We start from the raw sequence: 25,176 nt of genomic DNA on the forward strand, positions 1-25,176 counted from the left end.
TTTCATGACTGTGTATGATGAATGTCTTTAGGGGGTCACGGAGACAGGGTGTGTAATGGGTAACTGAGTTTGACAGGGCATGAGTGGGTTAATGAGATAGGGTTGAGAGTGTGAGTGTGACGGAGAGTGTGAAAGGATTAGGGGTGAATGTGACATTATTATGGGGATTAATGTGACCGGATAAGTGTGGCAGAATTGGGAGGTAAGTGTGAGGGAGTTGGGGGTGAATGTGGCATGGTTGGATGAGGGAGTGTGACAGAGCAAGGAGAGGTAAGTGTGACATGTTTAGAGGATTAGGGTGAGTGTGGCATGGTAGGGGGTGTCAATGTAACAGGATTAAGTGTGTTCATGTGACGGTTGAGTGTGGCAAAACGAGGTGGTGAGTGTGACAGGTTTTAGGGGGTGAGTGTGACACGATTAGAGGTGTTAATGTGATAGGGGAGTGGAGCATGGTTTCTGGGGGGGTGAGAGTGACATAGTTGGGGGTTTGAGTGTGACACGATTAGAGGTGTTAATGTGATAGGGGAGTGGAGCATGGTTTCTGGGGGGGTGAGAGTGACATAGTTGGGGGTTTGAGTGTGACACGATTAGAGGTGTTAATGTGATAGGGTGAGTGGGGCATGGTTGGTGGGGGGTGAGTGTGGCAGCATTGGGGGTGAGTGTAGCAGGATTGGAGGAGGGCATGTAAAAGGGCGAGGGGAGTGTGACAGGTTTAAGGGGGTTACTGTGACAGGCTGAGTGTAATATAATTGGGGGTTGAGTGTCACAGATTTTGGGGGGAGTGTAGCATGGTTGGAGGAATGTATGTGAAAGGGTGAGGGGAGGGGGGGTGTGACAGGTTTAAGGGGGTTTCTGTGACAGGCTGAGTGTAGCATAATTGGGAAGTGAGTGTCACAGATTTTGGGGGGAGTGTAGCATGGCTGGAGCAGGGCATGTGAAAGGGCGAGGGGAGGTGGTGACAGGTTTAAGGGGGTTACTGTGACAGGCTGAGTGTAGCATAATTGGGGGGTGAGTGTCACAGATTGTGGGGGGAGTGTAGCATGGTTGGAGGAGTGCATGTGAAAAGGTGAGGGGAGGGGTGTGTGACAAGTTTAAGGGGGTTACTGTGACAGGGTGAGTGTGCCATGGTTGGGTGGTGTGTGTCACAAGTTTGGGGGGAATATAGCATGGTTGGAGGAGAGAGTGTGACAGGATTAGTGTAAATGTATAAGTCATAAACAGGGGGGAGGTTCACAGCTGTTTGTTCACATTTCCACATGCTGCTTGATTCTGTATTCTTCCTGGGTTAGAAAGGCACATCTTGTAGGAGTATTACGGTACCAGGAAGTGTTGCTGTTTTTCCTCCCCACATCTCCTACATGCAATCCTCCAATGAACTCTGCCCTGCTGGGGATTCAGCTCTGTCCTTCCAGCTGTCTGTCCAGGGTCTCTCAGATCAGTGAATTGAAGTAAGTTTCCCAAGATGAATGTATCACTAGTATAGAATGTATTGGAATAGCTGCAGCAGCCTCAGATTACTAGAGAATGGAGAGGATCAGAGCTAAGCAGTCAGGGAAAGGGTTACTGTTGCAACATTTATTATGGTTATATAACTGGGGTATGATTGACATGCCAGCATTGTAATATGTGAATAGAATTCATGTCTGATCATAGATACATTATAAGCAAGTCACTCACTGCAGCTAAAACCAACTTGTAGCCGAGACGTGTACATTGTACTCTATATAAAGAAACCAGGGTTTATGGTGAGTTAACCTTTTGAATTCCAGATCAGTGAATAACTCGTAGCTGTGCTGTGTGGCACTCAGTGGGTTAAGGGCCATTTTGTCGTTCTTTAAATGTTGTCAAGGTTAAATATAGGTCATTGAGATGATCTTCTCTTACTGTTATTTAATAAGAAGCTATTATATCCTTTCTGTGTGGGTACTTCTCAGTAAGGATTGTAAACTGCACTTAAAGGGACACTATAGGGCCAGGAAAGCAAAGTTGTTTTCTTGGCACTATAGCTCCCTATTGAGTCTCCCATACCCCCTCTGTGGTGTAAAAGGGGTTAAAAACTCCTGTCACATACCTTATTTTAGCGGCACTGGTTCAAGCTCTGCCACTGCACCTCCCACGCCAACGTCAGCCGGCAGCGGGGACCTAATGCACATGTGCGGTGAGCGCCACGCTCGCATTAGGACTTCCCCAAGAGAAAAGCATTATATAATGCTTTCCTATGGGGTTTTGGGTGCCACTGGATGTCCTCGTGCATAGCGTGAGGACATCCAGCGTCAGGCGACTAAAAGTCTCCTAGCCACCCAGAAGTCCCTGTAGTGGCTCTCTGGTAGACCGCACTAGAGGTGGCGTTAACCCTCCAAGGCAATTATTGCAGTTTTCAGCAGACTGTATGTATTTAGCAGTCTGTCTGTGTGTTTACTTAGGAGTCTGTGTGTGCGTATTCAGCAGTCTGTTTGTTTGTATGTATTGCATTTGTTGGAGGTACCAATAAATATAAGTTTCATTTTATCGATAATTAAAATTTTTATTCCTGTGAGTTGTTGTGTAGGCAGGGCCCCAGTGCACTGCTTTGCCCGGGGTCCCATAATGCTGATAAGATGGCACTGTTTCCAATCAGCTATTTTTGAGTCAGTTTTTCCTTTACGTTTTAATTTGCAAAAACTTAATATATATTTTTTTTTTTTTTTTTTTTAAATTTGTATTTTATTGTTTTTGAAAACGTGAAAATGTGAGGGGGTACAGAAGTAAAAGGGGAATGTTATTGGGGGACACATTATGCAACACTGTATTCGATCTTCACATCCATTTAATATTTACAACAGCTGCGGTCATACAGGGTGAAGTATTACAGCATATATCATATATAGCATATATTGAGTCGGTTCGTGACCATAGGTTGGTTTAGTGCTGGTTACTCTTCTGTATGTGCTGTACAGGGGATCGACCTTAGCTCTGGCTGTGGGTGTGTCTGGTCGAAGTTGTCGGTTGAGTATCCTTAGGGGCTGTGAAGTTCTCGGTGTTTCATTGTATTGCGTCAGCTTGGGTTCGAGCTGTGTATTGAGGATCGCTAGAACATTCCTGGGCTAATGGGTAAGCTGGTGCATAGGTGGGAACTACCTGAGGGGTAGGAACTTGGCGAGGGGATGAGGAGGGTGGTAGGTAATCTAGGGTGGGCAAGGGAGGGGTGGTGGGGTGTGAAAGTACTGTCAGAGCATAGAGTAGTAATATCATATGGGTCACGCCAATTAGAAGTGGGGATCGTCTAGTTCGTGGCCGTACCGTCTGTTTTGGGGTTTATCCTTGTGTTTCTCCTGTGTCATCTCCCACTCCTTCCCATTCCCCCCAATTTAGGTCAAACGTTAATTTCTTTTGTGGAGAGGTTATTGCCATCCTTTCGTAGACTTTGTATTGGGTGAGTTTAATTTGGAGCTGGGTCAGGGATGGGCATATCTGCGATTTCCAGTGCAGCGCTAGTAGGTTTCTTGCTGCCAAGATAGTGAGTGCTGTAATTTGTTTCTGTGCTAGAGTGAGGTGTGGTGGGAGCAGAAGAAGGAGACATGAAGACCTCGATAGTTGGAATGTAGGGATGTGTAGTTGGTCTAATGTCTGGGATACGGCGGTCCAGAGTGGTCGGATGCCGACGCACGACCACCACAGATGCTCTAGCGTGCCTACAGACGCCCCACATCTCCAACAGGTGTCGGGTGTGTTGGGGTATATGCGGTGCAGTTTCTGCGGGGTCATGTACCAGCGGTAGAGGAGTTTTTTATGGGCCTCAATGTGCGTATAGCACTTTGTCCACTTGGAGAGGTTATTGAGTGCGCTTAGCCAGTCGCTTTCTGTCAGCACCGTCCCGCAGTCTGTCTCCCAATGGTGTTTGTGGGGATGCGCCGTAGTGGTTGAGAGTTCCTGCCATGCTTTGTAGCAAAGAGCAAGTGATTTGGGTTTTGTGGGCGCTGTCCAGCATCTTTTTAGGAGTAGGTGAGAGGTAAGTCTGTCTGCGTCAGGTGTTGGAGGTGGTGTAGGCGTATGTACCTGCAACGCACTTTTTATTTGTAGGTAAGAAAAAGTAGCCCTACTGGGAAGGGACCATTGCTCCTGTAGAATTGGGAACGGGATCACTCCCTTGGTATCTAGGAGTTGTGAGATTTCCGTCACTCCCGCCATAGTCCAGTCTCTGAGGGGGATGTCGGGTATTATCATCTTTAACACAGAGAGTGGAGATTTGACGTGTAATGTATCTTTGTGTCCTAAAGTGTCCATAAAAGTGTCCCATATGGAAATGGTAAGCTGTGTGGTCGGGAAAAGGTCAGTGCGTTTGGTCCTAAACTTCCTTGGTGTCCATAAGTGGTCGGTGAGAGATGTGGTTGGGAATTGTGTTCTCTCCATGTCTACCCATTGAAGAGTGCCCGGGGGAGCATGTAGGAGTATACTTGTGGATAGAATCGCTGCCCTGTGATATTGCTGCAGATTGGGGAGGCCCACTCCTCCGAGTCGTGGGGCGGCCTGGAGGAGTGCCAGGGACACTCGGGGTCTCTTCCCTTGCCAGATGTAGGTGCCACATAATTTTTGTAAGGTTTTACAGAATTGGGGAGTGATCCCTAAAGGTAACATCCTGAAGATATAGAGTATTCGTGGGAGGATCATCATTTTGTAAGAGTTTATCCTGCCCAACCATGAGAGTTTGGTGTGCTTCCATTTATTCATTTCTACTTTGCAGAGCGTTAGCAGGGGCTTGTAATTTAGTTGGGAGATGGCAGAGATCGTGGGTGCTATTTTTATTCCCAGATACGTTATAGAATGTTGTTTCCAGTCAAACTGGTAGGAGGTCTGTAATGTGTCTAACAGGGGCTTTGGCATGTTTATTGGTAGGGCTTGAGTTTTGTCTTGGTTTAGACGGTAATAAGAGACATCGCCAAATTCCTTTAGCAGATTGAGCAAGGGTGCGAGAGATCGTTTGGGGTCTGATAGGGCTATAAAGATATCATCCGCAAACAGTGCTAGGCTGTATATTTTGTTGTGGATATTGACACCTGGTATCTCGGGGTGTGTTCTGATCTTTTGGGCCAGGGGTTCTAAGGCGAGTATGTATAAGAGGGGCGAAAGGGGGCATCCCTGACGGGTGCCATTGGTGATAAAGTAGTTGAGAGGAACCCTCCATGTGACACTTTTGCTGCCGGGTGGTTGTACAGAGCCATTATGCTATTTATAATGGGTTTTGGGAAATTGAATCGTTCCAAGACTTTAGTCATGTAAGCCCAGTGTAAGCGATCAAAGGCTTTCTCCGCGTCTAGGGCGAGAAGGAGGCCAGTTGATCTTTTGGACTCCAGTGTGGAGATCATATTTAAGATTTTTCTGGTGTTGTCTGAGCCCTGGCGCCCCCTGACGAACCCAGATTGGTCGTTGTGAACTATCTTATGAAGGAGGGGTGCTATCCGATTACTGAGTAGCTTCGCATAGAGCTTGGCGTCTCCATTTAGGAGGGATATAGGCCTAAAGTTTTTACAATACGTGGGGGGTTTACCAGGTTTGGGAAGGGTAGAGATATGAGCCAGCAGCATTTCCTTCGGGAGTGCGCCTGTTTCAGCGCATTTATTGACTAATTGGAGGAACAGTGGTGCTATGGTAGGCGAGAAAGTTTTGTAATATTCGTTGGATAAACCATCAGGACCTGGAGACTTGTGCGTTGGGAGTTGGGAGATTGCGTTTGTTAGTTCTTCTAGAGAGAAGGGTTTTGTCAGGGGCGCCAGGTCTTCTTCTGACAGTTGGGGTAGGTCTAAGTCTTTTAGAAATTCGTCTATTTTGTCAGGGGTAGGTTCAGTCACCTTGGGATCTTGTTTGAGATTGTATAGTTCGCCGTAGTAATGGGCGAATTGGTCCACAATGTCTTGGGGGTTCGTCACTTTTGTGCCTTTAGAAGCATTAAGGAAGGCGATCCTGGAGGCGACATTTCGTTTTTTTAGTTGTGATGCTAGAATTGCACCTGCTTTATTACCATTCATGAAAAAGTTGTGTTTGAGTTTCCTAAGATGGTATGTGGTTTTGGCTAGCTCGATGTTGTGTAGTTTGCTTTGGAGAACTAGAAGTTTTGATTTCGTGTTTGGGTGCGGGTCTCGTTTGTTGGCGTGAGTCAGGGTGCGTATTTCGTCTAATAGGTTGGTATATTCAGCTAATCTTCGTTTTTTAGCATAGCTCGCATGTTTTATGAAACTGCCCCTTATGACCGCTTTGTGTGCTAACCAAATCTGTTCAATAGTGGAATCAGCGGTCATGTTTTCCTTAATATAGTTTTGGAGATCTTCCGTTATCTGGGATATTATGGACGGGTCCGTTAGAAGGGACTCGTTAAGTCTCCAGGAGCCGGATCCCTTGTTAGGAAACGCTTCTTTAATGCTGAGCGTGATGGGAGCGTGGTCCGACCACGTCATTACCCCAATCGTTGCTCCTTCTATCTGGGTCATTGACGTGGCAGGGATAAGGAATCGATCTATCCTAGAATAACTGTTGTGGGCCGCTGTGTAGCATGTATGGTCTATGTCAGTTGGGTGTAAGATGCGCCATGGGTCAACCATGTGAGCTGATTGTAGCGTAGAGCATATTTTTGTGGTTAGAGTGTTTTTGTGTCTGAGTGTGCTACTCTTGAGTTGGGCGGTAGAAGAAGAGTCCAGTCTACTATCTAGTAGACAATTCATGTCGCCTCCAATGATCACATCCCCATGCTTGTACATATCAGTTAAGGCTAAAATCATCTGTAAAAACTCATTTTGATTGTCATTAGGGCTGTACATATTGATTAAAGTATACGGTGCATTATTCAACATACATTGTAAAATCAAATATCGACCTTTTTTATCGCTAATTTTCCTGATCAAGGAGAATGCAACGTCTTTACTAATTAATGTGGATACCCCTCTTTTCTTAGCCGAATAACATGTGTGGAAATCATGAGGATACCATCTAGAGGTAAATTTGGGCCGAACCTTCCACTGAAAGTGGGTCTCTTGAAAAAATGCAATCTGGGCCCCGCATTTCTTCGCTTCCTGGAGGGCTAGTCTCCGCTTATTAGGGGAGTTAAGCCCCTTAACATTTAGGGACATGAGCTTAATCCCCATCTGGCCGTCTTGGGGGGTGCTGTATCAAGGGTTTGCTCATCGATATTGTGGGCCTAGGTGGCCTGAGAATCATGAATTTTGGCATAACCATTACACTGAACTGGCATAGTACTCTCTGAGGGAGGGTAGTGAGGAGGGGAGGGGGGAAACGGGGGGGCAAACTATATACAATATTCCGTAAGTCACCATTTGGTGGCATATGTTGCCTGGAGCAACGGAGAAAGTGGGCTACAAAAGCCGTGGGGGTGTATCACACGAAGTGTGGTACTTGGATCTCTGTGTAGAGGAGATCAGTAATAGCGTGGGTCGAGCGTAGTGCATCGCTCGCCCGGTGCGGCTAGGCCGTGGCCTACTGTTAAACCCTTAGTAGGTATCGGGGGTAAACTGCAATGTTAACATAAGCATAAACATGTGGAACCTGTATGTTAAGTCCATAGGAGGAAGTGAAGCGGCGGCGGGTCTGGGCCCTCAGGTCGGTGATTGGTCCCGGTCCGCGTGTGCTTGGGAGGCCCTGTGGGTTCGCGACCAGTCTTTGGAAATCGTTTTCGGTGCTTGGGCCGTTGCTTGCTTTTTCCGCGGGCTGGTAGTCAGTAGGGGTACATCCCATTCTTGAAGCGCCTTTTGGCCCTCTTCTGGGGTCGTGATGGATCTGTCCACACCGTTTCGTTTAATTAGCAGTTTTGTGGGGAAGCCCCACTTGTAAAAGATATTTGCGTTTCTCAGCGCCTCTGTAATTGGTGCAAAGGTGCGGCGCTTGAGCATGGTCGCCGAGGAGAGATCCGTGAAGAGCCTGATGTCTTTGTGTCGTTCCGGCCAGTTGTCCCTGTTTCTTGACGTCTGCATGATTCTGTCCTTGACAGTAAAATGATGCACTCTAGTGATTGTGTCTCTTGCCGTGTCGGGCGGAAGGTGTTTGGGCTTGGGTAGCCTGTGAGTCCTATCCAGGATGAGATCAAATTCGGACAGTGAAGGGATCAGGGCTTTAAATAAATCCTTAACATACCTAGGCAGATCTTGCTGTGAAATGTTCTCTGGTATGCCTCTTATACGGATATTATTCCGCCTGCTCCTGTCTTCCTGGTCAGCCACTTTGTCTTCTAGAGATTTTAATTTGCGCTCCAGGTCTGAGTAGGCCTCTGCTATGGAATTATGTGCTTCCACCAGCTCTTCAGTCTTGTCCTCTAGGCGGGTAGTGCGCTCCCCCATGCTGTGTATATCTGCCCTGATATCCGCTGTCATTTGTTGGATATCAGCTTTAAATGAGGTTTTGAGTTCTTGCATTATGAGCCTGATAGAGGCGTTTGTCGCTGGGCTGCTGAGCTCCGACATACAGTCTCCTGTGTTAGTGCCATGTGCAGGCGAGTGCTGTCCGTCGGCGCCATCTTGGATTTTCGGCTCCGCGGTTTGCGGTCGTTCTAAGTGCGGATTTAGGGTCTTTTGCTTGAATTTTTTAGATGCCATCAGTAGCTGTGGCGTTCACCTGCCGGGATGTCGGTTTTGCCGCTCGTTTCGAGGGTTATTTTCGCTGTGAAGGTCGGTTTGGTGCCGCTAACCGGGAGAGCTCTGCCTCTGCACGTCTGCTCACATGCGTGGTCAGGACACGCCCCCTATATATTTTTTATATAAAAAAATATCTGTACATTTACTTAAAGGGGATCTATATGTTAGGAACACAAAGCTATATTCCTAAAACTATAGTGCCCTCTGGTCCCCCTCTCTCATGACTCTCTCCCACCCCACTGTAGCACATAAAGGGTTAAAACCCTTTATCCACTCTTGATTCCAGCACCGATGTTCCTTGGTGCTGGGCCGGTGCTCCATGTCCTCTAACAGAGAGACCTAATGTGCATGTGAGCCCTCACCATAAAAAACACACTGAATCAATGCTTTCCTGTGGGGATTTCACGGACACTGGATATCCTCATGCAGGGACTCAGAGTGTGCCTCTAGTGACTGTCTGATAGAATGAAAAACTGCAATGTTTTACATTGCAGGACTAAGGGGGACAGGGACACTGCACCTAGACCACTTCAATGAGCTGAAGTGGTCTGGGTGCCTATAATGTCCCTTTAAAGGAGCACTATAGGCACCCAGACCACTTCAGCTCATAACCCTGCAATGATATTTGCATTTTATAGTCTTGGGAAAAAAAGTGGTTGAATAATAATAAAAACAAAACCTATACTTCGCTCATCAACTCTGTTGTCAGGCCACCTAATAATTTGGAGGTTAGTGTAAAATCCTGTTTATGGTGAGTGTATGTTATCTACAATAATGTTCATAAGTGTTTTGTTTTGTTTTGTTTCTTAGGAATGCAGAATCCAAAGAAAGAGATGGTTGCTCAGCTCCACAATATCTGTGCTTTGGGTGACACCACAAAGCTGAATGTACTCCTCAGCCATTCGTCGTCTCTGATTAACGAGACTGCTGAAAACGGATGGACTGCCCTTATGTATGGTGCTAGGAATGGGCACTTTGATGTAGTGAAAAGTCTCTTGGAGAAAGGGTAATACTTTTAGAATTGTAGAGCGGATGTTGCATGTTCTCTTAATGATTTCCAATGTTCTCCAACTGGCAAGCACTTCAATTAATTATTTACTGTGGACATGCTTGGATGGTTGACCTTTGCTTATGTTTGGGCAACCATACCGCAAAATATTATAGCCAGGAAAACATGTAAATCATCGTCATGCCACCCCTGGATACATGTTCCACATTATACTTTACCTGTGACTTGTCTTCATCTGAAATTTACGATCTTAGTACAAAATGAAGATACTTGGTACACTGTAATTGACCTTGTTAAGGGCTTGTTTTAAAAATTATTGAATTTTTCTTATTGAATTAGTGAATTGAAACAAAATGCAAAACACAAATATAACCAAAAAAAATAAATGTTACCCTTAAAGTGACCCTCAATGCACTGTTGCCTTACGAGGAAGAGTATATTATTCCATAAACCTCACTTGAGGGCCAAGCTTAGAGCTGTAGTGATAGCTACAAATGTGTGCAGGTCTAAACCAATCTCCGCTATGAGGGCTTTCTTAAGATGCTGTATGTAACATCACCTTTGCAATTATACAAAGTTGTGATGGTGCAAATAAGGATCCTTTTACTGTTTTCATTAGTTATTAGTCAATGATGCAGTAAAGAACTCTGAACAATGCAGAAGTCTTTTTACTGACAAACATTGTGCTAGATCTTCCTTGTGATGCTTGAGTAAAGTAAGTCACTTTAAAATTCTTTCAAGAGGTGGAGTTTTTGGACTTGCCGAAGGGGCATAGAGCGATGGGCTAGAGATCACTGTAGTGTTAGGAAAGCAGTTTTAGATTCCTAACACTATAGTTTTTTTCTTTAAAAGGTAAAAGGTCTTTAAACAAATAGACGTGAATCTAGTTTGACGAATAGCTAACTGGTTGCACAACAGAGATCATTGTGCTGATTCATAACATGGACCATTCACATTGTGACTCATTTAATGCTTTTTAGGAGGATAGCAACAAGCTTTTGTGAAATATGAAGGGACAGTAAGAAAGGGGCTTCACATAGGGGAGAGAGGCAAGGACAGTTACAACAGGGAAGATTATTTTGTAGTTCACATAAAAAAAAAAAAAAAACCTGATGAAATTGCTGGACCTGGTCCCCATTATTTCATTATTTCCATTGGTTACTAGCAATGCCTCAGGTTTAAATATTCTCTTCTGGTTTCTTGTTTCTCTCTAGGTGTGACAAATCATTGGTAAATAAATCCAGGCAGACGGCTTTGGATATTGCCAAATTTTGGGGTCACAAACACATTGTCAACTTACTTTCCAATTCAAAAGGTGGACCAATACCTCATGTTTTAGTCAATGCTGAAGAAGAATATGAAAATTACTTTGCCAGTACATTTTTGGACAGAAGAAGTGACAAAAGGACAGGTGCCGACTGGCTTAAAGCCAAGCAAACACAAGTCAGTTCCGTGTATATCGTTTTCTCAAACTTAAACCCTTTAGTAACCTTAATTGAAGCAAAAGATGGCTCACAAGATCCAGAAATCAAGCTTTGCAGACTTCAAGTCGAAGATGTTAAGGAATACTTGTCCAAACCGGACGATGCCGTTCTTGTATTTCTTGGTGTTGAGAAACAATCCAGTATTCATCATTCTGCAGAAGTAAATCAGGTTTCGGGAGGCCAGGATGATCCATTGATCGCTTGGTTTGCACTGAATATAAATGATATTTCTACAGATCAATTTAAAAGGAAATATGAAGATTGCTATTTTCTTCAACCCCCGATGACAGCCTTTTTACAACTGACACACATAGAAGCTGGTAAGATTGAGAAAAAAAAAAAAAAAGATGTGTTATTCTTATAGTGAATTTGTACAAACATAATCTTGGAGTTGCAATGTATTATTTGAACAATCTGTGAATGATCAGTAATTGTAAAGGGAAATGCGAATTTCAGGCTAAAGTAGGTGAATTTGGAAATGTCTCCACCATGGCTATTTTGAACTAGAAGTGAGATTTGCACGAATGGTACGAATGAGTATGCCTGTATCACCAGTTGATAGGGTGTCCCGATGTTTTTTTTTATTTTGTTTATTAACTATTTGCTTATGCGACCATTGTTTTTGCCAACAGCAAGCATAAAGAAAACGTTAATTTTGCCTCCCATATGTACCATTTTGAGGCAATATAGTATGTCATTAATTTGTCTGTCATTAGAACCATTCCTCCACTGATTTTCAGCAGTGTTTACATTAAATGTTTATTTGAAATGTTGTAGCATATATGTTTCAAATCCCGACATTTTTATCATTATTTAGGGAGAAAAATTGTTAATTATCGCAAAATCAGGATATGATCGTTGATCAGTTCTATATATGATAATATGATTCTCACTGATATGTTTACATTTCAGGAAATATTTCTCTAAGCTGTACCGTGCGATCCCATACCATTAGACTTCCTCACTAATTCTTCAATAAAGGCGATATGAGAAGAAGAATCCGATAGATTTTAAAATTGATAGATTTTAAAATAATTTTTGTATTACCTAAATTAGTTTGCATTATATATTTATAAATAAATAAAAAATACCACAGAGATTGATGTCATTTACATAGATGAAGTCCAAAAATACTGCGTTTTAGCTCTGTTTTATGACTATGTCTGGGTTATTCATTAAAGTCCAAAAGGCTCCATACGAAAAGGGAAAATCTGTTGAATACAGCGCCATTCGATAAGATTCAGCAATGTCTAGGTTTTACTAAACAAACTCTGAACGGCTAAAATCTGGATCCAAGAATTAAAATCCAGGCTTGGTTTGCTAAAATCCAGACCTGTATAGTAAAAGTCTGTATAATATCCCAGACAGCATCACTTGCAGCCAGTGGCCAAATACTTAAAAAACAACAACTTGTATTTGAGTGTGTGGGGGTTTATCAATCCAATATTGGTTCCCTAAGACAATGTGGCTTTGTTAATGCATGACCAAAGCACTCACCGGCTTAAGGATGTGATAACAGCTGTCCAGAAGTGTGGACGTTGCCTTTTTGGCTAAAAATAATTGGGAAAACTAGACTCTGTACAAGATGGAGAAATTCAATAAAAATCTACAACATCAGACAGCCCCTGGTCCTTAACCTTCTTCCGTCTTCTCTTACCTTCCATGTTAGTCACCTATTGCCGAGGTTGTTGTTGGGATTATTACAGTGCTTGCATTGTTTATTACAGGGTGGATATGCGTTCACTGTGGTCATTTCAGACCCCATTTAGCTCTTCCTGGCCAATATCAGCCACAATATAGTTGATATGTCCTGTAGGAGGCTCTTTATTCATTCCACTGTCACAGAGAGGGTGTCTTTAACTGTAGAATGTAGTTAATTATACCTGGTCACAGCCGGTCGAACAGTCTTTTCCTCATCGTCAAAAGAGGCTTTACTAGATGACCTAATGTGGTGGCTGGCTAGCAAGTGCTGCCTCTGAACATTGAGATGAAGTGGCCTGGGGGACTTTAGTGTCTTTTAATAAAAAAAATAAAAAATACACAATGAATAGTCATGAATCCAGATCATAAATTGTTTTCAAGGTTAGTTCCTTTCACTTTAAATTGTATTTTATTTTGCTTTGTTTTATTCCAAGTCTAGTACATGTTTGAATTGTGACAAATATATTTTAAGGTGTCTTGGCACAAGCAAGAGCGGTCCTTGCCTGGCACAGTCGGTACAAGTTCTGTCCAACATGCGGTAGTGCGACAACAATTGACGAAGGTGGCTATAAGAGAACCTGTTTGAAAGAAGGCTGCCCCAGTCTAAAAGGTGTTCATAATACATCATACCCAAGAGTCGGTAAGACTATAAAATAAATGCAACTGTTGTTTAGTTAATATGTAAAATTAGGACTTCTAAATGAAGTCATGCCAAAGCCTTCATACTGCATTTTTAGATCATTGTAGAAGAGTCCAAGTAAAAGTAAAATGGTGATTTTTTTTTTTTTACCGAAATCCCTCGCAGAACATATTGATATTTGTTGTTTGCCTTCATGGACCAGAGTGGAGATCAGTGATCTCCCTCCCCGGGCCAAAGGCACATAGCTGGCAGGGAGGGGAGAGGGAACCCGGGAGAGTTCTTACCTGCAGCTCCCCCGGGTTCTCCTCCCGTGAGCACGGAGCATTTCTGCGGTTACCATGGCAACGTTCCATTCTCGCGAGAGTGAACTCTAGCCTGAGCTGCAGGCTATAGTTCACTCTCACCACTAGGACCACCAGGGATTGGAAGCACTGTGCCCCCTCCCAGGCCTCAGGTAACAAGGGGGGGGGCATTAACTATATTTATATAATAATTAAAAAACAAAACCTATATTATCTTTAGTCTGCCCCCCCTACCCTCTCACACAAACTATAACCACCTACACACTGCACCACACACAAACACACTGCCCCCTACACTCACTGCCCCCTACACTCACTGCCCCCTACACTCACTGCCCCCTACACTCACTGCCCCCTACACTCACTGCCCCTACACTCACTGCCCCCTACACTCACTGCACCCTACACTCACAGCCCCCCTTACACTCACAGCCCCAATACACTCACAGCCCCAATACACTCACAGCCCCCAATACACTCACAGCCCCCAATACACTCACAGCCCCCAATACACTCACAGCCCCCAATACACTCACAGCCCCCAATACACACACTGCCTTCAATACACACACTTCCCCCAATTCACACACTGCCCCAATACACACACAGCCCCTAATACACACACTGTCCCCAATACACACACTGTCCCCAATACACACATAGTCCCCCTTACACACACTACACTTATATACACACAACCCCCAATATACACAATGTACCCCCATACACACACTGCACCCCCACGCAAAAGCACACTGACCCCTTTAACACACACTGCACCACTCACACACAAACACACTACTCCCAATACACACATTGACCCTCCATATACACACTGCACCCCTCACACACAAACACACTGCTCCCAATAAACACATTGCTCCCCCATACATACACTGCATCTCTCTCACACACGCACTGCCCCTCCATACACATACTGCAACCCTCACACACACTGCACCCCTCACACACATACACACTACTGCCCCTATCCTGGCAGACCCCAGGTAAGTTATCAAACCGTTATTTAAATGGTTTGACTACTTACTCTGGGAGGGCGCCACGGCACCTCTGGCACCAAAACCACTTCAGAGAGCTGTAGTGGTTATTGTGCCTGGATTGTTTCTTTAAATGATCTGCCAGTGCCCCTTAGGTTCTGGATCCGCCCTTGATGACAATATCTTTTAAATTGGCCTAGAAGAATCAAACTAACCTTATTAAATAAAATGTTTATGCAGAAAATATTTGGATGGTGTTTTATTGAGTGAAACATGTATAAAATGTTGCCATTTCTTCGTCTTTCAACTTTAGACCCAGTGGTTATAATGCTCGTAATTCATCCTGATGGGAACCATTGCCTTTTGGGGAGACAGAAGAGGTTCCCTGCAGGCATGTTTTCTTGTTTAGCAGGGTTTATTGAAACTGGTAAGTCATCTATTTTCTTTGCCATATACAAAGTATAACATTTTTCACAGAGCCTGTTGTTAGAAACAGAGGGGGGAAAAGAAAGATATTAAAGGGACACTATAGTCACCAAAACAACTTTAGCTCAATGAAGCAGTTTTGGTGTATAGAACATGCCCCTGCAGTCTCACCGCTCAATTCTCTGCCATTTAGGAGTTAAATCACTTTGTTTATGAACCCTAGTCACACCTCCCTGCATGTGACTTGCACAGCCTTCCTAAACACTTCCTGTAAAGACCAAAAACTTGGGTAGGTGAAGCGCTATATTAAAATTATAGTGATGGAGATAGTGGAGAAAGGAAATATTGGTAGTAATACCTTGAATATTCTTTATGTCTAGTTTCACGTACTTGAATATGAATTCTATAAGACGTAAAAAAACAAACAAACCAAACATAGTGCAGACTGAATGATATAAACAAGTGTGAAGAGAAAAAGGGAAAAATTCCCACTCACAATTTATGGAGCTAATGTGTAATAGCTCAATAACAGCGTTCTTGGGGTCCGTAAAGGCGACACTCACCCTTCTTGTATATAAATGCTCCTTGTTTCCTATAGAGATGGAAAAAGCATATATGGTGCAATACCGTAATTCTTTAATGTGAGAATTATTTGAGATGGGGTACTCACAAGCTTAGAGCCATCCAGGTCGGCTCTAATCCAAACGCCTGTGTGGTTAAGGACCACACACCTTCTTTTAAAAATAGCAGGGATAATGCCAATAATATATAGTATAAAAATATAGTATACTTTATTAAAACAGTAAAGATATAAAAATATATATATATTTACAAAACAATATTAAATTGGCATAAAATCCAATAGTCCAAAAGTCTCACAGTCTCTCCAGAACGCGTTTCGCCGTGCAGGCTTCCTCAGCTGGATGTAGTGATGAAGTCTTCTAATGGATTCTCCCTGCTATATGTACCCCTCTAGGGGGTAAATGATTGGTGTCCAGGCTTGTATTTTCGCGGGCAATCACCATAGAAACGGTGACGCCCTGCGTTTCAAGCCTTTTTTTCCTATTTACTTCCGGGTTTGTGTTCCGTCGCGTCATTTCCGGTTTCTCTGTATTCGCCGATACGTCACTTCCTTGCGTTTCACCATGCGGTTCACTCGTGCTCTTAATAGGATTTCCGGACCGGCGTTTTTCAAAGTGGAATATAGTTGTATATGTTACAAATTCATATATAAAATGGGGAACAAGCATATATTATTTTAAAATCAGGATATTTCATTAATAAATTATTTTAAAATAAAATCTATTTAAAAATATATATATAAAGTGTACTCTTCATTTTATTTTTATTTTAACTAATCATATAGTTTATTCTTCATCAATGATATATATTTTACATTTTGAGGTTATAGTTTTTAGGGAGGGTAATGCAACAGTTGAAGTTACACCTAAAGTTCTAATTAGATAGCATACTATAGGAAGCTAGTAAATAGTTCATACCACTGCTAACCTTCTTAACCCCTTAAGGACCAAACTTCTGGAATAAAAGGGAATCATGACATGTCACACATGTCATGTGTCCTTAAGGGGTTAAAGAGGTAAAACCTTTTAAAGATACAAAATTCTAAAAGACCTACCAATATACAAATAATTTAAACAATCAAAAACTATAGAAATATCAATACAATATTCTTTAGTCTTTTATAATATTAAGTAAAATATGACAAATAATATACATAGTGAGGTAAGAATCTAAAATATTAAAACAATATCAGAATACAGAACATAAGATCTGGTCGTAAGTGCAAACTTTTGACTAATTAAAAATGGAATGGGTTTTCATTCAAGATCATGGTTTTACACAACAACAATACAGTTTCCATATTTGCATTTAATAAAACATGCTTTGAATATTTTGTTTTGGAAAACCCATGTTTTAATCTGGTAGTTCACTCTGTATTATCAGGAGAGACTATAGAAGATGCTGTTCGACGAGAAGTTGAAGAAGAGAGTGGAGTCAAAGTCGGACATGTTCAATATGTGTCATGTCAACCGTGGCCGATGCCTTCATCCCTAATGATTGGATGCTTAGCTGTGGCAATATCTACAGAAATTAGAGTTGACAAGATTGAAATTGAGGATGCCCGTTGGTTCACCAGAGAACAGGTAAAGTTCAAAGTAATGTCCTACAGATATTGATTTGTTTTATTACATATGTTTTGCAACATACCCCACCATAATCCTGTTTTGTCAGGGACTGTGCTTGGATTGCCATACCTATGACATGACATTTTTATATTGTCGTCAATGGTATGTTTTAAATGCATTGCATTTAAATGTAGGGTGAAGATTTTTTGGACGAACTCTTGATATCTGATTTAACTTAAAAGAACACTACAGCTTATTGTATTTGTTCTGGTGACTGCAATCATTCCCTTCAGATTTTTTGCACTAAACACTGTCTTTTCAGAGAAAAGGTAGTGTTTACCTTACAGCATAGTGTTTACCTTACAGTATAGGGATACCTCCTGGGTCAGTGCTGCACAGTGTGATTGACATTCAGTGTCTCCACCCTCTGCATGGAGACACTGAACATTCCTCATCGAGATGAATTGATTCAATGCATCTCTATGAGGAGGGATGTGTTTGGCTTGTGCTGGTTCTGCCCCTGATCTGCCTCCTTAACAATCTCCTATGGAAAAGCATTGTTATTGGCTGACATCACCAATTCTGATGACGTCAGCCAAGCAGGCAGATCAGGGACAGAGCCAGCACAGCAGAGTGGAAGAAAGGTAAGATTGTGGTATATTTAAGGGGGCGGGGGCTAGATGGTGGGTGAGGAATACATGTTTGCGTTCCTGACCTTATAGTGTTCCTTTAAGAAGCTATTATGGGTTATAATGAGAGTTTTTTTTTTTTATATATATATATATATATATATATATATATAAACTATGCTTTCAAGAAGGTTTAAATATTATCTGTCTGTCTGTCAAACACTAGAAAGTGATAGAATTTTAAATTATTTTATTATTTATTTTGAAGATATCAATTAATAGGCACTTGGCTAATCAGAATATGAGTGATTTCACATCAGAAATCAGAAGTCAAGCAAAAAAACTAAAATAAATGATTTTAAGAGAAAGGTCCAATTTGTAGTGTGTAAATGTATGTGCAATCTGCTTTATTTTTTCTTTCCAGGTTGTAGAAGCTGTGATCAAAGGAAATCAGCAATCATTAATAGTACCACCAAGACAGGCTATCGCTTATCAATTAATAAAACACTGGATCGGGATGAATGCTAATCTTTAAAAAAAAAAAATGTATCAAAGGAAGAAAAAAAGAAACACAATGTTAGATCACTTAAATTGTAAATAAATATCAAATTGTGTAATATAATTGCAAGTTATTTTACAATAAATATTGTATAATGTATGCTGTTACCATTGTAAAATGTTATAAAAATTCAACCTGTGATTTTAACTCTGTCGACAAATTCACCTTCAAATGGGGGTGTAATGTATACTCCAAAAATGGAAAATGACCAGTGTCTGCAAAATGATTTTGTTAAATTGTATTGCAATGCCTCTTAAAGGAGGACAGTCACTTCCCAGTATGTTATTTAATTGTATTATAATGTTTACTTATCCCCTGTATTTAAAAAAAATATCTGAAAAATACCATTAAATGTAGAAATTCTTACCACTGTATTTTCCCCTATACATTTTAGCACCTTGTCAACTATATTTATTCTGACCTTACAATAAATACAATGTTTTTTACATCTATCAGTCAGCATAGAACCACACAATGTGCATCACATATCTTCCTGGAGGGAGGTAGTTATAGGCCCGGAATGAACACAGTGAAACTGGTGGAAAAGTAGACACAAAGAATCAGAAGGTTGTGCATCAAAAGATCAAGTTCACTTTCCCCCATTTACACCTATTTATGCCCAAACATACCTAACTGCACGTCTTCTGCCTTTTTTATTCTTAGTCCAATTGGTTCCATTGTTCACAAATTTGTCACTTGTAGCATGAAAATTAAATACAAACTGCACCTTTTCTTTCTGATAAATTGTTCTGCCATTGTCTCATTGGTGGAATTCCTTTACAAATTGTTTTTATTGATACATTTTTTTTTATAAAACTACAGGTAAGCAGATTTCATGTTCTTCACTTTTGTTTAATATATCGAAAAATTCTTCAAATTGTGAATGTGCCTTTTTCTGGTAATATTACTCATTTATCTTATTTTGCCATTTTAATTATTGGTAAAATTAAGAAAAAGGCGCAAAAATCCCCCCAAAAAGGGAATAAAAAACTGCTATTATTTTGGTGCTATACAGAAAAACGTGGGAAACAAAGGCATGTATAAAGTGTGGAGTAACAGCTTTATTGATATCAAAATTGTGCCTGCAACCATAACTGCAACAAACGTAAAAGTGAAAACTTCTCTATATATATATATATATATATATAAAACCCTCAATTTTTCTTTCTCCTCCTCCGATGCAATGTGTACCTGGGCTGCGATTAACTAGATTAATTATTGCTAAATCTTTAAGATACATGTAAAAGAGAATGGAAAAATGCATGAGATTAAAAGTTATACGTGATATTCAATGTTTTAGAGAAGCGACAGTTCCTCTTTAATATGCAGACCATAATAGCTGTCTGCACGGACACATTTATTTATTAAAATGACAAACCCTACAATGAGTAGTTTCTAGTAGTTTTTTCTTTTTCTATTTTTTCCTCATTGGATGTTTATGTCCAATTTATATGCATGTTCATGTTTTCCATATTTAAAGGGAAAACCTGTTTGTATTCACAATGCTAAAGTGTCCCCCTGCCTATGTTGGTCTCCACTCCTTAGGTGAGGTTTACATATCTTTTGGCACACCACCAGTATTCTTGATGAAGCTCACCTTCTTGGCTGAGATCATCAACATTGGTCATCTCAGCCAATTCAAAGTTTCCCCAAAGGGCATGTGCTGCAAAACATCACGTTGCGCCAATCAAATGGTCTCTATGAGACCATCTGATTCAAGTGTGAAGTTTAACTCGCTTATTGGTGCAAAAATGCTTCTAGCGGCTGTCAGGAAGATGGAGGCATGTTAACCCTGCAATGCATTGCTGTTCCTGTAAAATGGCAATGTTTTTAGTTTCAGGTTTAAAGCATGGAACCCAGATCCATTTATTGAGAATAAGTGGTCTGGGTGTCTAATATAGTCCCTGTAAAAAAAAGAACTATTCTTCTTTTAAGGACTCTAAAATTAGATCAGTAATTGTGGAAAATTGAGAATTTCAAATTATAGGCCAAAACAGCTGATTTAGAAGCATTTTTAACAAAACTATTTCGGCAGCTCAGCAATTTCAAGCGTTTGTTTGTTTTTTTGCCATCATAGCAATGTTTCACACCTCCAGATATAACAAATAACCCCCCATTATTCAGTTATTCTATAGTTCGAACAGGAACAAGAAAAAATGAGATGAAAACCAAAGGGATACACCCATAATAAAAAATGTGCATAATATTGGTACATGGTAATTAAAATCACCTGGTTACAGTGCACGTGTGAATACAGCTCACAAGCTATATGAACGAATCAGATAATGATGACAGTGTATGGACCCATTCCATTGAAAGACCAACAGAGAGATAGACTGGTGAAGTTAAAGGAGCAGTAAGCTAATCAATGCTTTTATTTAATGTGCATGAAAATGCATTTTATTTTTCTAAAAATTACTTTCCTAAGTCCTACATCCTTGTCTTGCATTAGCTGCAGATCTGACTTCAAGAACTTGTTGGCTTGTGCTGAGCAGTGTACAATGAAATGTTTCTCGTAGAGAAGCATTGGCTGTCCGTTGGCTAAGAGCAAGCTCGGCAGGGGGTTGTCAGGTATGGTGGAGCGTTAGCCTGGTTCTCTGCTAACTAATGCCAGCTGCTGTAATTGGAGTTGCACTCAGGAAAGTAAAATACGATATCTCAGCACTGGCAGTGTTTGAAGAAGGCAATTCATTAAACATTGAAGACATTTGGTAAAAATAACTATTGGGTATTCTTATATTTACTAAAGCCAAATCTGCTCAAAATTCGATCATTCTAAGCAAATCTGAAACAACCAGTCGGCTACATACAACACACAATTTATCACAACACTCAATGTATCACAACACAACCCACAACACACAATACATCAAAATGTCTGTGTAGTCAAAAATACTATTGGCATGATTTTATTTTACCAAGCAAAGGCAGAACTTAATAAAAAATGTTTAATGAACAAACATTGTTACAGTGCATTCATAAAAAGATGATAAATGATTTACACCAACAAACACTTAAAAATAAAAATGATACATTAACAGAAAATCCCAGTTACTCGCTTTGCTAGTGCAGTAATTGTATCTTCTGTCCTGGGGGAATACAGGTAGGGGAACTGATAACTCGCACATGAGCACATGGCTCATTTATATGTCATAGCTTTTATACCCATTGTGCCATTGCAAGTTTCCAAGGCTTCCCAGAATTCCAAGCTGGATCAAAGTATCGAAGGGCAGATGTTAGGCGTGACTGCAGGAACGGGCAGGTTGATTACACCTCCCCTCTCTCCTCACAGATTCAAACACCAATCTATGTTAAGGAGTTTATACAAATATTTTTATCTCTTCTTGTATGTCTGACATATGGTCACAGTTTATTTGTTTCAAAGACATCTTCAAATTGTCTATAAATTAATATAGCAGATTTCCACAGTTTCCACAAATGCGTTAAGGTACATTAGTGATGTTTTGGCTTCTTCCTACGAGTATACTCTCATCTTTCTGAGTATGTTTAGCAGGCACGATTATTCGATTATGATCAGTATTGTTTTCGGCTATATGACCCTTGGTAGATAATTGACTCTTGACTGCTAATTGTCAGTTAGCATATGAAAAGGTCAGAGTACTGCTAAGCAAAAACAGCCGAAATGCACTGGGAAGTGATAAGCATGAATGTTGTTTGGGTGTAGAGTTTGACACCTGGCCCTAGCAGTTCTGGGGCTAAAAAAAACAAGTGAATGAAGAGCTATTGGAATCTGGCCATTAAATAGAGGGGGGATGGGCTGGCAAAGGTACTCCATATAAGCCTCTCCTTTGCCCATTGGGTGGGGTTAAATTTTTATTATGGGGAAGTACATGCCACTGTCTAACTCTGCACCTACAAGTGGGGGCTCAAAATTAATTTGGGTGTTCCCCAGACACCAAGATTACATCCTCTGGGGGGATATTAAGTGAAAGGGGGGTGGGCATGCCAGTAGTATGCACCTACCAAAATCAAGGTCCCTTGACACTCCCCCTCAGGGGCTAGGTGTGCTCCAGGTCCTAACTACTCCCCCATTACCTGTAAAAACAAATCTATACTACTTACACTCAGAATTCTTCTTTCAGCTCCCCACCTGCCTGTCTGTCGTTTCCTCTTCAGATCATAATCAGTCTGCATTCTGGGACTCAGCAGAATAAGACAACGACTGTCTATGGGAATCATTAATTTAACACTGTCATCCGCTGTATATTAAAGAGATGGAGCAATGGAACCCATAGTTCTGTACACAAACATCTACTGAAAAAATGAATCCCTCCGAGAGATCACATTCTGCTTCTTCATAACAGCATCCTGCGCATCAAACAAGAAACAAAATACTATGTATTGCTTCTCTTATAAGAGATATCTACAGTGACTGTTATGATATAACCGCAATATACTTTACAACAGACGTGTTGCAAACTGCCAATAGACAAATGTTGGGGGAAGGGTTAAAAAACAACAACAACAAAAAACACTATTAAACAAACATGTCAAAAACCAGAAAAGTGAATATAACTATCCAGATACCCTGTAAATTATAAAGAAGTTGTACATAGTATTTAGTATGTCATGTGTTATTGTTCATCTGAGGTTGCTTTTATCTAATTTTAAGACCTGCTAAGGAACAGATGATTGTTATTATGTCCTGATATGTAAAACCATAGAATTCTTAGAGGGTGGTCTTTCTTTTACCCATGACTGTATGTATGGGGGTCAATTATTAATAAAACAATGATTTAACGCAAGAGACCTTTATGCAATTCTTTGTTGTACTTCAATATACAGCCACCATGATATACCCTGTTTGTTTGACTTTTTTTGGAATTAATTGATATGTTTTTCTCAAATTGTGTCAGGTTAGCACTGGTTATTGTGTACATATTATTTGAGGTGCACAAATCATAAAGAGTAACTCCAGTAACCCAGACATGTATATTGACTATGAAGTATCATGATCCTATATTTGAGAATAAATTTTTTTGCCTTCTTCATATTAATAATTATTTTATGTATTCATTAACATTTTCTATTCAGATTTGTAGAAAGGCACTAATTAATCTTCTCCTTGAAATGAAAGATTGCCATTGAAAACATTGATCTCTGTGTTTGATCTAATTTAAAAATAAACATAAGAGATGAATACATTTACTGCAACATATCATTATTTTAGTCCTAATTGCTGCATCTGTACTCAGAAAATGCAGATCTTTGTAACTGATAGCAGCAACTAAGTCCACTGTGGCTTTTACAAAAATCCCTCTTAGGTAATAACCCTACTAATCCTATTGGAGTGTTTATCTGTGGGCACAGACACAGTCTGCAGTGTTCAGGGAAATGTAAATAATCCATTAACAACCATTTCATGTAGAATATTTCAGTTAAAAATGAAACATCCGAAGGGGGGAATTTTTGCACTGTGAGCGTGTTAGGTCTTCCCCATAGGAAAGCATTGGCACTGAATGTCCTCATGCAGAGAGTGAGTACGTCCAGCGTCATTTAGGAGACTCATAGTCCAGTAAACTCCCAGAAGTGCCTCTAGTGGCTGTCTGTTAGACAGCCACTAGAAGCTGTCACAGTACTTTACATTGTAATTTCTCAAAAACTGCAATGTTTTACATTGCAGAACCAAGTGGGACAGGGACACTGAACACAGACCACTTCAATGAGCTAGAGTGGTCTGGGTGCCTATAGTGTCCCTTCAATGAAGAGCACCTTCACAGAATTGTAAATGGTTGTCCAAAACTGGAAACATAACTATAAGGTCTAAAATATGAACTTACATTTTCAGTTCCCAATTCCTGTTTTAAAGGACACCCTAAGTACCAAAACAACTGTAGCTTAATTAAATGATTTGGTGTGTAGATCTTGCCACTGTAGTCCCACTGCTCAATTATCTGCTATTTAACTTTCTTTATGCCGCTTAGCCACATTTCTAAAGTAAACACACTATGCTGTAAAAATAAAAATGTATTCAGAAAGTGTTTAGGGAGGCTGCATGAGTTAAAGCTAGGGGAGGTGTGGCTGGGACTGTATAAACAGACACAAAGGAGATTTAGCTCCTAAATTGTAGATAATATAGCAGTGAGACTACAGGAGCATGATCTATACAACAAAACTGCTTATTTAAGCTAAAGTTAAGCTAACACTTATAATGGAAACAGGAGGACTGGCCCTTCGCTTGTGATGCAGACTTGTCCTGCTATGTTGTCCATCTTTTATCTTCTGCCACCAAGAAACTTCTGTTGTATTTCTGGACCATCTCAGGGTAAGGTCACTGGACTGACAATTATTGTCCCTTCTGTCTAATCTTTCTTCATGACAGGTGTTGTCCCCTTCATACCCAGTCATTTCTGTTATCATTTTCTGACCATGCTCACTAGGTGCATTGCCCCAACCCTGAAAAGAGTTTCTCTAAAGAAGAAATGGTGGCCCAAATAACAGGGAACTAACTTACTCACCTATCTTACTCACTGAAAAACAAACAAGCAACGGTATTTGGGCTATCTAGTTTTGGTACATGCCCCACTGTGGTTATTTCCACTCTACATTATTTTTACACAAGGACTGGTCTGTAGCAACTCCATATTCAACTCATGGTGAGTAGCATAAGACAACATATAGACCATGACAATGTGGGGGAAATGGTAT

At 41.0% G+C, this 25,176-nt stretch overlaps 1 protein-coding gene across 1 annotated transcript; it reads left to right on the forward strand.

Moving 5' to 3' along the window:
- The first annotated feature begins 1,301 nt into the window (after nt 1-1,301).
- On the forward strand, nt 1,302-19,081 carry NUDT12 (nudix hydrolase 12). Its single transcript, XM_063456736.1, has 7 exons — nt 1,302-1,448; nt 9,423-9,618; nt 10,836-11,425; nt 13,279-13,446; nt 15,060-15,173; nt 17,138-17,337; nt 18,373-19,081. The coding sequence occupies exons 2-7, from the start codon at nt 9,425-9,427 to the stop codon at nt 18,481-18,483; spliced, it is 1,377 nt and encodes a 458-aa protein (XP_063312806.1). The 5' UTR covers nt 1,302-1,448; nt 9,423-9,424; the 3' UTR covers nt 18,484-19,081.
- The last annotated feature ends 6,095 nt before the right edge of the window (nt 19,082-25,176 follow it).

The sequence above is a fragment of the Pelobates fuscus genome, chromosome 5 (genome assembly GCF_036172605.1).
Source record: "Pelobates fuscus isolate aPelFus1 chromosome 5, aPelFus1.pri, whole genome shotgun sequence".
Taxonomy (NCBI): domain Eukaryota; kingdom Metazoa; phylum Chordata; class Amphibia; order Anura; family Pelobatidae; genus Pelobates; species Pelobates fuscus.